Raw genomic sequence first — 14,939 nt, forward strand, 5'->3', positions numbered from 1 at the left:
GGGAGAGAGGCCCCTGCGATTGGCATTGGTAAGTCGCTTTGGATAAAAGTGTCAACTAAATGCTTAAGTAATAAAATAAACGTTATTTATTCATTCTCCTCTCCAGATTCTCATTAACAGTTAAGGAGGCTGTGCACATTCATAGTTTATATTCACTTGTCTCCACCCTATTCTCTTTATTTACCCTCTCAATACTTATCTATAAATTTCACTGTCTGCCAGGTAACATTAACATTATAACATAATGACCGCGGGGACTGGGAGCGTCTCCTCCCATTAAGTTTTGAAGTCCACAGCCATAGCGTATGCGTGAAGTCTCTAGATCCGAGAAGATGGATGGATAAAAGAAAGAAAAAAGAAAGGAATAAAAGTCTGGAGCATGTCAATGCTAGATCAGGGTCGGAGCAGTTATGTGGCCAGGGCCGTTATCTTAGGTGTGTGTGTGTGTGTGTGTGTGTGTGTGTGTGTGTGTGTATGTCTGCATCTGTCTGTGTGTGTGTCTGTGTGTGTGCGCATGCATGCATCAGCGTGAGTTGAGTGCTGAGAGCCTTTGGCAGTTTGTCACGAGGATTTGGAAATGAAAGAGTAATGCCTGATGGCAGGCTCTTCTTCATCAGCGCGCATACACATGTACAGACACACACACACACACACACACACACACACACACACACACAGACACAGACACAGACACACACACACACACACACACACACACACACACACACACACACACACACACACACACCCTCCCTAGGCCTCCTCTGAGTGCTCGCTCCATCCAGGCCGTTGTAAAGTATAGGCAGAGAGCATTGTCCTAAATAGTGAAGGCCCGCTGGGAGCAGGGGGAGGAAAGTATCTGAAAGGAGTGCTGACAAGCCCAACTCCAGCGTAGCCCCCAAACACAGGAGCTGAGCTCTGATGATGCAAAATACCTCATATTCAGAACAGCGTATCATTTTACTTACAGACCCTTTCAATCTGTTCCTTGAGGATTTTACGGGTGAAACGTTGAAAAACAACGCAGATACTTTGAAATAAAAATGAATTGGACTTATAGCGTAATACTCTACGAAATGTCAACTTTTTTGTTTGTCCCCAAGCTACCCATTTGCTCAAAGTTGTTTTCTGTGTCACCGGAAATGCCTTATGAAGGGATCTTTATGCAGTTGAATAGGTCTACATATCACCTCACAACACAATGCACAATGTCCTTTACATGCTCCAAAAATACATACACTGTTTGAATACTTGACAGGAATTGGTTTTAAGGTATTATATACAGTATTAAAAATACAGTGAATCTGTTAGAGGCTAAATCCAAGGGCCTAATAATTGGCTGTTTTTTTAAATTCTCTGCCAGAAAGGAGAGAGAGAGAGAGAGAGAGAGAGAGAGAGAGAGAGAGAGAGAGAGAGAGCGAGAGCGCAAACATTAGGACATTATCTGGAGCGCACAGTGGAATCTCGGAAGCAGCATCGCCAGGCGTCTTTGATCTTATTCAGGGCTCACATGTCCTACTACGCCTTCCCATAAAACCTGAGAGTCAGCCACACAGGAGAGGAGAGAGGAGAAGGGGGGGGGGTGAGGAGAGGAGAGGAGAGAGGTGAGGTGAGGAGATAGGAGAGTGGAGGAGAAAGAAGTGAGGCAAGGAGAGGAGAGGGGAGATGAAGAGAAGAGAGAGAAGAAGAAGAGAGGAGAGGAAAGGAACAGTGAAGAGAGGAGAGAGGAGAGGAAAAGAGGAAAGGGAAAAGGGAGAAGAGGATGAAGAGAAGAATATAGGGGAAAGGAAAGATGAGGAAGAGAGGAGAGGCATCAGCCCACGGCTGAGCGGTGGCGGCTTACTGACGAGCACAAAGCAGCTTCGGCGCGCTCAGCAAGAAAGGCCTCTATTCTCCGCCTGTCTGAGACGCAGCGCCGATGTCACTCCACATACATTCAGTGGAATAAGCTCCTGAGAGGAATCTGTGTGATTTTTGAAAACAGAGCGAAAGAAAGAGAGAGAGAGATAGAGAGAGGGGGAGAGAGAGAGCGGTGGCTGCCAAACCAATCCACTGGATGCAGAGCTGAGGGAGTCAGATAGCGAGAGGCTTTTGGGAGGAAGGAATCAACAATTGGGTCAAAAAATGAAATATAAATAAAATACAATAAATACCGCTGGGGTAAAGAAAAATAGAGAAATGATTTAGCTCAGCTAGCTCACGAATGCAAAAGAGGAGAAGGAGGAGAGACGGGAAGAGTGGGTGGTGAAGAAGTTGGAAGAAACTAGGGCAAGAAAAATGAAAAGGAAGCAAGCATGGAGGAGACAGAAAAAGCCCAGGCAAAAAGGAAGACACTGCTCCACTTCTATGTAAAGAGAAAGAGAGAGAGAGAGAGAGAGAGAGAGGGAGAGGGAGAGAGATAAAGTGGGGAGAGAGAACTAGAGAGAAAGAGTGAAAGAGATGGAGAAAGCGAGGGGGGGTAGAGCATAGGTGGGGGAGAGAACTAGAGAGAGAGAGTGAAAGATACAGATAGAGGGAGAAAGAGACAGAGAACTAGAGAGATAGAGAGAGAGAGAGAGAGAGAGAGAGAGAGAGAGAAAGAGTAGCTGGTCCACTCCTAATGGCCTGTGAGGCTCTTTGGCTTTCTGACAGGCGGGTGGCAGAGGAGTGGACGTGACCTTGCCTTGCCTCCTCCACTCAGCCCACCCTGTGAACTCAGTGGCCCTTCTCCACTCTCAAATGCAAACAGACAAGACAGGGTAGCAGTGTGTGTGTGTGTGTGTGTGTGTGTGAGTGTATGTGTGTGTGAGAGAGAGAGAGAGAGAGAGAGAGAGAGAGAGAGAGAGAGAGAGTGGTTGGTTCACGTCAGGTCACAATCTCACATTGTGCTAGTGACACTTGATTAACTGCTCAGCAAGTGCATGTTAGAGACTGTGTGTGTGTGTGTGTGTGTGTGTGTGTTCTTTACCACTGTCAGCTAATTATGAGTTGCGTGTTGTCACATAACAAAGCAGCTGAGAAATACAAACCTCCATGTTTCTGTTCAGGCTTAGGGTTGTGTGTGTGTGTGTGTGTGTTCTTTACCAGCTGAGAAATACAAACCTTCATGTTTCTGTTCAGGCTTAGGGTTGTGTGTGTGTGTGTGTGTGTGTGTGTGTGTTCTTTACCAGCTGAGAAATACAAACCTTCATGTTTCTGTTCAGGCTTAGGGTTGTGTGTGTGTGTGTGTGTGTGTGTGTGTGTGTGTGTTCTTTACCACTGTCAGCTAATTATATGAGTTGCATGTTGTCACATAACAAAGCAGCTGAGAAAAACTTGTGTTTGTGTTTGTTTTGTGTTTGAGGCAGGGAGGATGAAGAGTGACAGTATAGACAGGAACCAACATCCATGTGTGTGTGTCTGTGTGTGTGTGTGTGTCTGTGTGTGTGTGTCCGTGTCTGTGTGTGTGTCAATGAGAAGGTTGAAGGGGCAGGAGAGGGGTGGTTGTGGGGGGAGTGAGTGCGGGATAGGGGAATGCTTTGTGTGAGTGTGTGTGTGTGTGTGTGTGTGTGTGTGTGTGTGTGTGTGTGTGTCTGTGTGTGTGTCTGTGTGTGTGTGTGTGTGTGGTGGGGGTGAAGAGGGCTTCCTGAATGCATAACTTCCGCAGCAGGTGGGTCTTAAAAAGCTGCCTGAACTCATTTCCTACAGAAGCTCTGCAGGGACACACCTGGAGAAGAAAGAAAGACAGAAAGAAAGAAGGCACGAAAGAAAACAAAAAATAAATGTCCTCTCATGTCACAGGCAATTTGGTGGGTGACTAATATGTTCTAAATGACCAAAATAACCCTGTGCTTTCCTTCACAGCTGCTCTGCACGGGAAGAGTCCAAAAGAGAGCAAAAGAGCAAAACATCTCAAACGCTGCTTGTGTAAGCTAACACAGTATGCATCTTTTATAAGTGGCACTCAGCTGCAAATGTGCATGTTTATTAAAATGAAATTAAACAAAAAAATATTGATTGATGTATGCAACTCTGACTCTGTGAGTCATTATAAACACCATTTGCTGATGTGCAAACACTGGTTGTAAAATGGGAGCATAGTTAACATGCAAGCTGAGTTTCTCAGAACTTCTGACATCTAAAATGGCGCTTGCTCCAAACAAATCCCGCTGGCTTGAATAAACATGCCATTTTTGTGCCAACCCAACAAAAGCAAACAGCCTATTAGAGATTTCAAAACAAGTCGAGGCCATCAATTAGCTCTGTGGCAGCGGGTGTTTGGAAATGTGTCTGCTCTCTTGTTCAAGATTGTGGGATTCGCACAGACACGTCAACGCCACCACAATGATGCTGCACACTCTCAGATCCCACTGAGTGGGAGAGAACAGTCAGTGGGTCTGGTTCACACAAACACGAAATTCACACGCGTTACTACATGAGGTGCCAGGACACAGCATCCCTTCAACAAACTCTTTTCAACATTTTCACAAGAGCCGAGGACTCTGCTGATCTGCTGAGTTGACTGCTAATTAGTTCCAGTAAACCAATATTTGTAACCCTCATTTACTGCATTAACAAGATGCTGTAAGCACTGACAGTCATCAGGGGATGTTTTCAGAGGTTTTGCTTGGCTTTGTAGTTCATTGTGCTTGCAGTGTTGTTTTTGAATGTGTTTCACCAAGAAGTCATCAACTTTGTTGCTGTGAGATCTTGTTTTTGTTTTTGTCTTAGTATCTGTTTCCCTAGAAACCAGCTTGTTGTTGATGTACCTGCAGTGCCATAAATAGACATTTCTGCACCAAACAACTATGGCATAAATAATTCAAACTAACACTCTGAAAACACAAACATAAGATAACGCCTGTTGAGGAGAGAGTGATGATTTAAACAACCCTGCTCTGCAGAAGGCGAAGGCAGAACTGAAGTGGATAAACTACAGCTATAACCATCGGCCTTTCCTCTGAGCCAGATTAGGGCCTCATCTGACCTGTTTCAGAGTGCAATGTGAATATGTTTTGTAAATTTCTATGGACAAAATCAAGCATCTAATACCAATAACTGTTACCTCAACTATGCCTAAACTCATACAAACAACAGCAAATGTATGACCAGCAGTCTTTATCTAGACAAGACCTGAATCTGTGGTCCTGGGCTGATGCTGTTCTACAATACAATGTGAGTGTGAATGCAGTCTTAAAAAAACCTTTGAGTATGATCACAAATATGTGATTAGAATGTGGCCCACTGAAAGTTCCATTTAATGAAGTAAGAATGAACTTAAGCAAGCGTTTGAATGGCAGTTCAATTCTAGACCTGTATTCATAATTGGGGGCCTAGCAGCGAATCTGCTAAGGCACCCATTGAGTTACTAGCTTTTCCTATTATTATTCCTCTGCCATTGGAGTGTATGGCAGCCCATAGAACGCCTGGCTAAAAAATGCTGAAATTTGGCAGAAAGTTTCGGGACACTGCACTGACCACTCATGCTAATTTACGGATATCTAAACCCAGCCGTCTAGCGCCACCAACAGGTCAAAATTTGGCCGAAAATTGAACCTCTGGGTCTAAAGTTATGAAATTCGGTGCACTGATTCACACTCTAGCGCCACCAATGGGTCGAAACTGGACTCGCCTTCACGTATGTGACCATTGAGTGTGTGTCCGATTTTAACAAATTACATTACATTACATTACATTACATTACATTACATTTGGCTGACGCATTTTTAGCCAAAGCGACTAACAACATGGTAAACAGTTTAAGTTTAGAGCAATTCTCAACAATATTAGGACAATTTAAAAAACATTAGAGTACAGTAAGAATAAGTGCATCAGTGAGTGCTGTTTTTAACAGTTACGTGTCAGTTTAAGACGGCTGGTGAGTGCTAGGATCAGCAAGACTTGTTGTAAGTGTTGCTATGAGAGGAGATGTTCTCTAAAGAGCTGGGTCTTCAGGAGTTTTTTGAAAATGGAGAGGGATGTCCCTGCCCTAGTAGGAGCTGGCAGTGTGTTCCACCAGCGAGGAACAACAGATGAGAAAAGTTTGGATTGGCCTGAGCGTACCGGAGGTAGAGCTAGACGTCGTTCGTCTGAGGAGCGCAGCGGTCTGGAGGTAGCGTATGTCTGTATGAAGGCATTCAAGTAGGTGGGAGCAGAACCGGAGACTACTTTGTAGGCAAGCGTTAGAGCCTTGAATTTGATGCGGGCCGCCATAGGTAGCCAATGTAGCTGGATGAGTAGCGGGGTAACATGTGCCCTCTTGGGTTGGTTGTAGACCAGGCGCGCCGCCGCGTTCTGGATCATCTGAAGTGGTTTCACTGCGCAGGCTGGGAGACCTGTCAGGAGGGCGTTGCAGTAGTCGAGTCGTGAGATGACTATTGCCTGAACCAGAAGTTGGGTGGCATCTTGATTTAAGTAAGTCCTGATTTTCCGTATATTGTAGAGTGCGAAACGGCATGACCGGGCGACTGAGGCAACATGATCTGAGAAGTTTAGTTGGTTGTCGAGAACAACTCCTAGATTTCTTGCAGTCCTGGTAGGTGAAACAGACAGAGAGTCAAATTTGATGTTGATGTCGTGGTGTATGGTAGGTTTAGCTGGGAGGACCAGCAGTTCAGTCTTTGAGAGGTTCAGCTGGAGGTGGTGTGCCTTCATCCATGTAGCTATGTCTGAGAGGCAATCCGAGATCCGTGCTGAAACCAAGGGGTCATCAGGTGGAAAGGACAGATAGAGCTGTGTGTCGTCTGCATAGCAGTGGTATGAGAAGCCATGCGAACGGATAATCTGTCCCAAGGAGGTGGTGTAGATAGCAAAGAGAAGGGGGCCCAGTACTGAGCCCTGGGGGACCCCTGTGGTGAGATGATGAGGTGCAGATAGCTGACCAAGCCATGATACGTTAAACGAGCGTCCTGTGAGGTAGGATTCAAACCAGGAGAGAGCAGAACCGGAGATTCCCATGTTAGCGAGTATAGAGAGAAGGATACGGTGATTAACCGTGTCAAAGGCAGCCGATAAGTCAAGCAGAATGAGTACTGATGACCGAGTGGTCGCCCTGGCTTCTTTTAAGGCTTCTGTTACAGACAGCAGAGCCGTTTCGGTAGAGTGGCCGCTTTTGAACCCAGACTGATTTGGATCCAGAAGGTTGTTCTGTGAAAGGAAGTCAGAGACCTGTTTGGAGACTGCTCGTTCAATGCCTTTGGATAAGAAAGGCAGGAGTGAGACAGGGCGGTAGTTCTCGACTTGAGCAGGGTTGAGAGAAGCTTTCTTAAGTAACGGTGTTACCCGGGCCGTTTTGAACGCTGTTGGAAATGTGCCGGAGGTTAGCGAGGTTAGCAAATCAGGTACTGTTGGAATCCCTAGACCGACCTGAGTTCAATGACCCTTATTATGTCACTTTCCGCCATATTGAACCTCCACCATATTTGATTTAGTCCAAACTCTATGAAAAGTTAATAATAAAATAAAAAGTTAATAATAAAATTTTTTCCGATTTTCATGAAACTTGGCAGAGATGATCATCAGACTGAGCCGCACAAAAGATACAAAAGATACTTCAAGTTTGTTTGCCCATGACAGCCAAATATGGTGACGAAGCCGCCAAACAGGAAGTGGACAAACATCTAGGTGACGCTTTGAGTTAACATAACAAAACTCGATACCATTAGTCAGGACTCTGTCCCAATGACTCACAGCAATTTTTATGCATATACATTGAACGCTTTAGCGCCACCACCAGTTCAATGATGGACATGCGTTCATGCGCGTGATCCTTGACTCTTTTATCTGATTTTCACAATTGAGGTAGCGTCTGAATCCTTGGACCATCCCGAGTTCATCGACCCCTATCCCGTCACTTTCTGCAATATTGGATCTCCGCCATATTGGATTTAATACAAACTCTACGAAAAGTTTCAGCGGTTACAAATTTCATCCGATTTTCAAGGAACTTGGCGGAGATGATCTTCTGACCGAGTAGCACAAACTTGCCAGATTTTTCAATTTCAAGTTTGTTTGCCCGTGACGGCCAATCAAATATGGTGACGAAGCTGACAAACAGGAAGTGGACTAACATCTCGGCTACGCTTTAATGTATGAAGTCCAAACTTGGTACAGGGACTTGGTATCTTATTGTGAGGACGCACTACGAAATTGGCATCATGTGGCCTCTATGGGGGCGCTGCAATACAGGAAGTGAGCTTGTATCTCAGCAACGCTTTGGTGTACAAAGTCCAAACTTGGTATAAGGACCTGTTACCTGATTATGATGAGGCACTAGGAAATTGGCATCATTTGGCCTCTATAGGGGGCGCTGCCATACAGGAAGTGAGCTCCTATCTTAGCAACGCTTTGATGTATGAAGTCCAAACTTGGTATAGGGACTTGGTACCTGATTGTGAGGATGCACTAGGAAATTGGCATCATTTGGCCTCTATAGGGGGCGCTGCAATACAGGAAATGAGCTCTTATCTCAGCAACGCTTTGATGTATGATATCCAAACTTGATACAGGGACTTAGTAGCTGATTGTGAGGACATGCAAGGTAAGTGGTCTCATTTGGCCTCTAGGGGTGCTGTAATAAAGAAAGTAAGCTCACATCTCAGCAACACTTTGGTGTATGAAGTCCAAACTTGGTAGAGGGACATGGTAGCTGATTGTGAGAATGCACAAGGACATTGGTGTAATTTGGCCTCTAGGGGCACTGTAACAAAGTAAATGCTTATTTCTCAGCCATTCTTTATCCAATTGCCATCAAACTTGCTGTGACTGCTTGCTCATGCCCTGGCAACACCATTCCTGCTAGCGCTCTGCTAGGCCCCCACATTGCTGCTTGCAGCTATATTTCTGGAATGTAGTCCTCAAAGGGTTAATCCAGATAGGGATGCATTCTGGGCTGGACTCATGTCAAATTTGTGAGACTGGATCCATTTCAGGAGTCAGTCGCCATCTTGGCATATCTTAGAATACATTTTCCACCCCATTTCACAAGAGTGACAATTTATTATTGATATCTCCTAGCCATGCACTTGTCCACTCCCAACATCTCCAAAAATACCACCGTCCTCCAACACCGTGTTTGGAGTGGCAAAATGGTTCCCCGCTGAATGAATAATCTATCCCTTTCACTATGGAACAATGTATTATTCACCCGACCCGACTGAGCGCAATAGTGACTGTCTCTATCCATCATCTCACGGATCTCCACTGTATCTTAATCAAGATGTATGCCCTGCTCCCTCCCTTTCAAATGGGCTTGAGCAAAACCATTCCACGTTTCTAATAACATTAGGGATCCAGTGATATTCACCAGCCAGGGGACAGGTATGAGTCCAGGTTGTAATTTGTAAAGGACATGCGAGAAAGTACATCTGCCCTTGGACAGATAGAGGTCATGTCAGGGCCCACAGGGGAATATAAGCCATACTACTCACAGCTGACTGAACAAGCTACTTCTGTAAAGACATACTTTTATGTAATTATTTTGTGACATTTTATGACATGCAAATAGCAAACTTGTGTAAAATGAATAACTTACAGAAAGGGTTTAGACTGTCTGTAATAAGCACTGTGCATCTCTGAGAGTACAATCTGACCGGTGCCTCTGTCATTTAGAGAAAGTATTTGACATTGAAGGTAAAGGTTTTGGGTTGACTCGGGTAGATCAGGTTTGGGTAATAACATATGTACTACACAATACACTGAATGATGTGAAATCAAACCAATGTACAGTACCACTATATTGGCAGTGAGGCGTGTTATGCTGTTGCTATGTAATTGGACACGTTATAAAAAGATGATGTAATAAATGCAAACAACCAAAACAAACCCAACCCAATGATGATGCCAGGCAGTAAATGGTCTGTTACCTGTCCAAGTCAGCGTGAAATAAGCCAAATGTGCCTAGTTAGTGAGGTGCGGCGCCATCTTCCTCTGCTCAGGATTTTGTTATGATGAGTCCTCATGGTCCTCGTTAAGATACAACCAGCTTCTGTTGCGAACACATCTAATGCCATTTTCTCTGTCAGAACGTGGAGGGAAATTTGCACCTAAAGTTTGCTGAGGAGTCTTGTTTTTCTTTTGGACAGCAGTTCCAAACAAAAGTTACCTTTTCATTAACTGTAGATACATTAAACAAAAACATTTGTCAGCCGCTGTCACAGACACCATGTTGTTGAGGATGTGGGACGAGTCCAAGGACCTTCCACTGAACGGGGGATCCTGGGGAATAATATTTTTTAAATATATTTTTGGGCTTTTTGCCTTGCCTTGACATTGAGATAAGACAGTGAAGAGACTGACAGGAAGCGAGTGGGAGAGAGAGATTGAGTGGGATTGGGAAATAACGCAGATTAGACTCGAACCCGGGTCCCCATGGTCCTTGGGCATGAATATGGTACGGGTGCAGTAGCTACTCTTTCATATCTTTCACTCCTGATTACTGCAGCACACGTTTGGCTTGTCTCCGGCTCTGGTTTGGCACAGGCTTGGAAGGCTTGAAAGATGCAAGATAAGAGATGTGTCTGTACTCTACAGTGACAGTAGTGATGAAAGAGAGGGAGAGAGATACAGAGAGAGAGAGAGAGAGAGAGAGAGAGAGAGAGAGAGAGAGAGAGAGTGAGAGAGAGAGAGACAATGCCTCCCTCTAATAGAGCGAACATTTCCCATCCATACGTGGCTTTTCTAATTACGCAACAGATTGAACACACCTATTAATATCCACTTTCAATTTGGCTGAGTGACATCAGGTCAGTTTTGGGCCTGGAGGCGTGCGACTCGCACGGGACCAGACACGTGTATGGTGGAACACCTAACATCTTGTGCAATGTACCCGCTGCCAACTGAGAGCTGCTTAATTGATTTTCTTCAGGTCACTGAGGAAGTGATACATGATCTGCTGCTCTCACTAAAATCTTTTACAAAGAGCTGCTGGGCAAGAACGCACAAAGAAATGAAATGTTAAGACTGAGAGAATAAAGCTTAGTCATCTCTTTTTTATTTCTTTTTGCTTCTACATCAATTTCAAACAATACCCAGGTGCAATCTTCACTTAGGGAGCAGTATCATCATCAGCGTCACACAATCTTACTGCAAATACTTTAGGATATAAAAATGTAAATAAAAACTTTTTGGTTTTGTGTGCAATGAACAGTCCAACTTTAAATCATAAGGTGTACTAGACAACATCTGGAAAGTGCTCCGATGTGCACTATGAACATCTTGAACATAAAATAAATATGGCAGCCTTCTCAAAAATCACGACTCATAACCCAAAAGGCATTCAGAGGGCAAGTGATTTACAGTCATAGAAAATAAAGGCAAACCCTAACCCTGCTTGGAGATGACCCTGGTGCTGGTCAGTCTGGCCTGGGACACACCCAGTCTTGCCATGTCTGGGCCAGATCACTTCCAGTACCACCTGCTTCCTGGGATCTAACCACTCAGCTATCAGTAGGCATGATGTGCAACGTGGGTGAGAGGAGTCAGTACAGTAAAACAAATCTTCTGCATGTCACTAAAAGATACAAAAGAACACAAAACAAAAATACAAACAATGGATCACTGTTGTGAGATAGCCACTAATGATGCTGTGTGGGATGTGGTCTTTACAGGGGACGCTTCAAGGCTATCACCATTCACATACTAACTGTGACACCAACTTTTTGAAATTGTCAAGCAGCAACGAACAGGAACCAGCCCGTTTAAACTTTTTTTGATTGTGAATGCCAGTTGCTTTTCCTGAACTTAGTTAACTAAAGGTGGTTGGCAACAGCATTTAAGTTCCATTGAACTGAAAATCAGCAATAATTACAATAAATCTTGAATAATTAGAATAATTAAAACTTAATCACGGCACACACAAAATCTCTTCAATCCTGCCAAACACAGCATACTCAAGCAGCAGCAATGTTACATTTCTTTTTTCTAGTGATATCATGATGTCATTATTCAGCCGTTATCGTTTCTTCTTCTGCTTCAAACTTTTCCTCCGTTTCACAATCATTTCATACAATTTGTCCATACCCTCGTGAAGTCCCTCGCCAATTATGGCGCATGCGGGTTGGACGTGGTACGTGGTGGACGGGCTGAGCTCGTGAAGAGCCAGGTGTTTCTCAATATCGGAAACAGGAAGAGATCTCGGAAGATCCTGCTTATTTGCAATCACCAGGAGAGGAGTCCCCTGATTTTCGGCGAATTTGGTGATTTTGTGTAGCTCTGTCTTTGCCTCCTCCAATCTGTCCACATCCACGGAGTCCACAACGTATATGATTCCATCCGTGCACCTACTGTACGACTTCCACAGAGGTCGCAACTTCTCCTGGCCACCCACATCCCAAAAGTGACAACTAATACCCTTCGCGGTGCCATTGCTCAGTTTAATCTTTTCGGTGTTGAATCCGATGGTAGGAACAGTGTTGACAAATTCGTTGAACTTGAGTCGATAGAGGACAGTCGTTTTGCCCGCAGAATCTAGTCCTAACATCACTATGTGCAGGGACTGAAATGCGGCGATGTTAGAAAAACTATTCCCCATTTTACGCAGGCTAAGCAAAAATACCAATGCAAGGAATCATTAGAATAGTCCTACACTTGGAAGGTGCGTGAATGTCAAAGAATCCACAGAAATGGCTGATCCCCACCTGCGACTTCAAGCAAGCGACCAGTCAAACGATACAGATGCAAAATCAACCCAAAGACATGATCCTGTAGCCTACCCACGGCCTCCTTCGCCGACTCCCACGCCACACAGCAGCAAGAGAGCGTCTGGCATCAGTGCCACAGCACCCGTCTGCAATCCAATAACATATTAGAATGATGTATCTTTAACCTCCATTCTCCCAAGCAAAAACAGGCAAGGGCGTGTGCGATCCAGTCGGTATTTCAGTGCTCAACGCGCAACGTACCTCCCGATGTCTATCGGCAGGGAGGATGCCTGAGAAGGGAGCAGTGGTTGCAGCAGAACACGAATCTTGTTTTCGGTGTACTGACACAGACGGCCGACACCTCAGCGGCACTGCGGGTAGAACAGTCTCTTCCGAGGTTTACACGCAGCGACACAGTCGTCCCTGAGGTGGAAACCAGCCCCAAACCGCGGCCAGAGTTGAGAGGGAGACACGCTCCTTTCGTTACCTCCGTCTTGCACGACGGGCAGTTCCAGTGCGGCTGGTGGTGCGTGGGGCTGGTGCACCGTGTTTGCTACAGCAGTGCACGGCAACCGAACTCCGCCCACTCACTATAAGCAAAACACTAGCACACGAGTTCATCCAGCCAACTAGTGGCACTATGGTTTCTCACTGATTGCTTCGGTACTATTTTTGCAACTATGGCTATTTACTTGGAAAAAACTCTACACACTAACCACAAAATCTTACACTAAACCAGCAAAACATAACTAGTAGGCTATTGTCTTGCAAAAACACACAGTTTGGGCAAAACTATAAACTGATTTAAAATTGTGTTTTTGTTTCAAAACAAAACTGTTGTACACCATCATGTGGATAAGCACAAAAATCACCAACTACAAACTGACAGTATGAATAAAAAACACTACTGGCTTTTGCTTTCTCTGTGTGCCAGGCATATCAGCTTGCAGTGCATTTTTATCATATGAACACACACACACACACACACACACACACACACACACACACAGGTAATCAAATAAAGTATCAATGTTTATTTTGGGGTCATTTTGGCAAGAAAAAAACAAGAAAAAAAATTGGGCTTAAAAATCTCATCCTTTGGCTTGGTCTGGCCATAACCTTTCACACACATCACATCATGCAATGGCACCATGGAATTGCCAGGTCGTTGTCCTCCTCTTTTGCTTCTACACCTCCTGGATCTCCTCCTCCTCTTACACTTCTTCACCTCATGGTCCTCATCTTTCTGCTCCTCCTCTTCTTCACCTGGTTCTACTCCTTCTCGTATTCACCTCCTGGTTCTCCTCCTTCTACTCCTTCTCTTCTTGACCTCCTGGTTCTCCTCCTTCTCCTCCTTCTCGTATTCACCTCCTGGTTCTCCTCCTTCTACTCCTTCTCTTCTTCACCTCCTGGTTCTCCTCCTTCCACTCCTTCTCTTCTTCACCTCCTGGTTCTCCTTCTCTTACTTACTCTCCTCCTCTAATTCTTAACCCCTCTTACTCTCTGCCCAGTATTGTCATACATTGTAATCCAGACCAAATGCATATTTATAGCTTATTTATAGAGCTCAAGCTCATTGAGTGAACTCATTTTCTAAAAGTGTTTCAACGTGTCAATGTGGGAAGACAGTTGACAAAATGGTGTGAATAATAGACACCAATGTGTAGAGTTTTGCTTAAGTGTGTTATTAAATTGTAAACAGAGTGTAATGCAGTGAATGTGTTTTCAGTTTGACGCAATTGGAGAAAGGGTTGGCTACAAGCAGAGATGTAAAAGTCTGGCTTCAGAAAGTAAAAGTCCTGCCATGCATGGTTCTACCTGTGTGCTTAACACAGGCGATTTCACTAATTACCTGATCTACCTGTCTTAAGAGCTGTGCTCATTAGAATCAGCTGATTAAGTGAATTGGGATAAAAAAAAGTGGCAGGACTTTTACTTTCTGAAGCCGGACTTTTACACCTCTGGCGTGTAATAAGCATAAGCATTTGTTAGCCTAGGCATTTGTTAGCAAAGCCTTTATATATCTATAGTAGTATAATAGTATTTCGGATATGTTGCTGATTGGATCATAAACGGCCACAGCAACAAAGGGGAATGACTGACTCTTCTCTAATAACTGTGTTACATGTTATTTTCTACATTTCTGATATGTTGCTGATTGGATCATAAACGGCCACAGCAATGAAGAAAAGTGAAAGTGATTGATAATGACTGACTGACTATTATTGTGTTACATGCTCCAAATGTAAAGCACTTTGAGCTGCATTCTGTGTATGAAAGGTGCTATACAAATAAAGCTTATTATTATTATTATTATTATTATTATTATTATTAATAATAATA

The 14,939-nt window shown here is 44.3% G+C and overlaps 1 protein-coding gene across 1 annotated transcript; it reads right to left on the reverse strand.

The window, feature by feature from the left end:
- Positions 1-10,946: 10,946 nt before the first annotated feature.
- arl4ca (ADP-ribosylation factor-like 4Ca) lies at positions 10,947-13,120 on the reverse strand. Its single transcript, XM_076303503.1, has 2 exons — positions 12,858-13,120; positions 10,947-12,742 (listed from the first exon to the last, which is right to left on the reverse strand). Exon 2 carries the CDS (start codon positions 12,485-12,487, stop codon positions 11,909-11,911), a length of 579 nt encoding a protein of 192 aa, XP_076159618.1. The 5' UTR covers positions 12,488-12,742; positions 12,858-13,120; the 3' UTR covers positions 10,947-11,908.
- Positions 13,121-14,939: the final 1,819 nt, after the last annotated feature.

This window comes from Alosa pseudoharengus, unplaced genomic scaffold (assembly GCF_046254945.1).
Source record: "Alosa pseudoharengus isolate Yale_2024_CS ecotype anadromous, Long Island Sound unplaced genomic scaffold, YU_APseudo_1.1 YU_APseudo_1.1_scf_24, whole genome shotgun sequence".
Taxonomy (NCBI): domain Eukaryota; kingdom Metazoa; phylum Chordata; class Actinopteri; order Clupeiformes; family Clupeidae; genus Alosa; species Alosa pseudoharengus.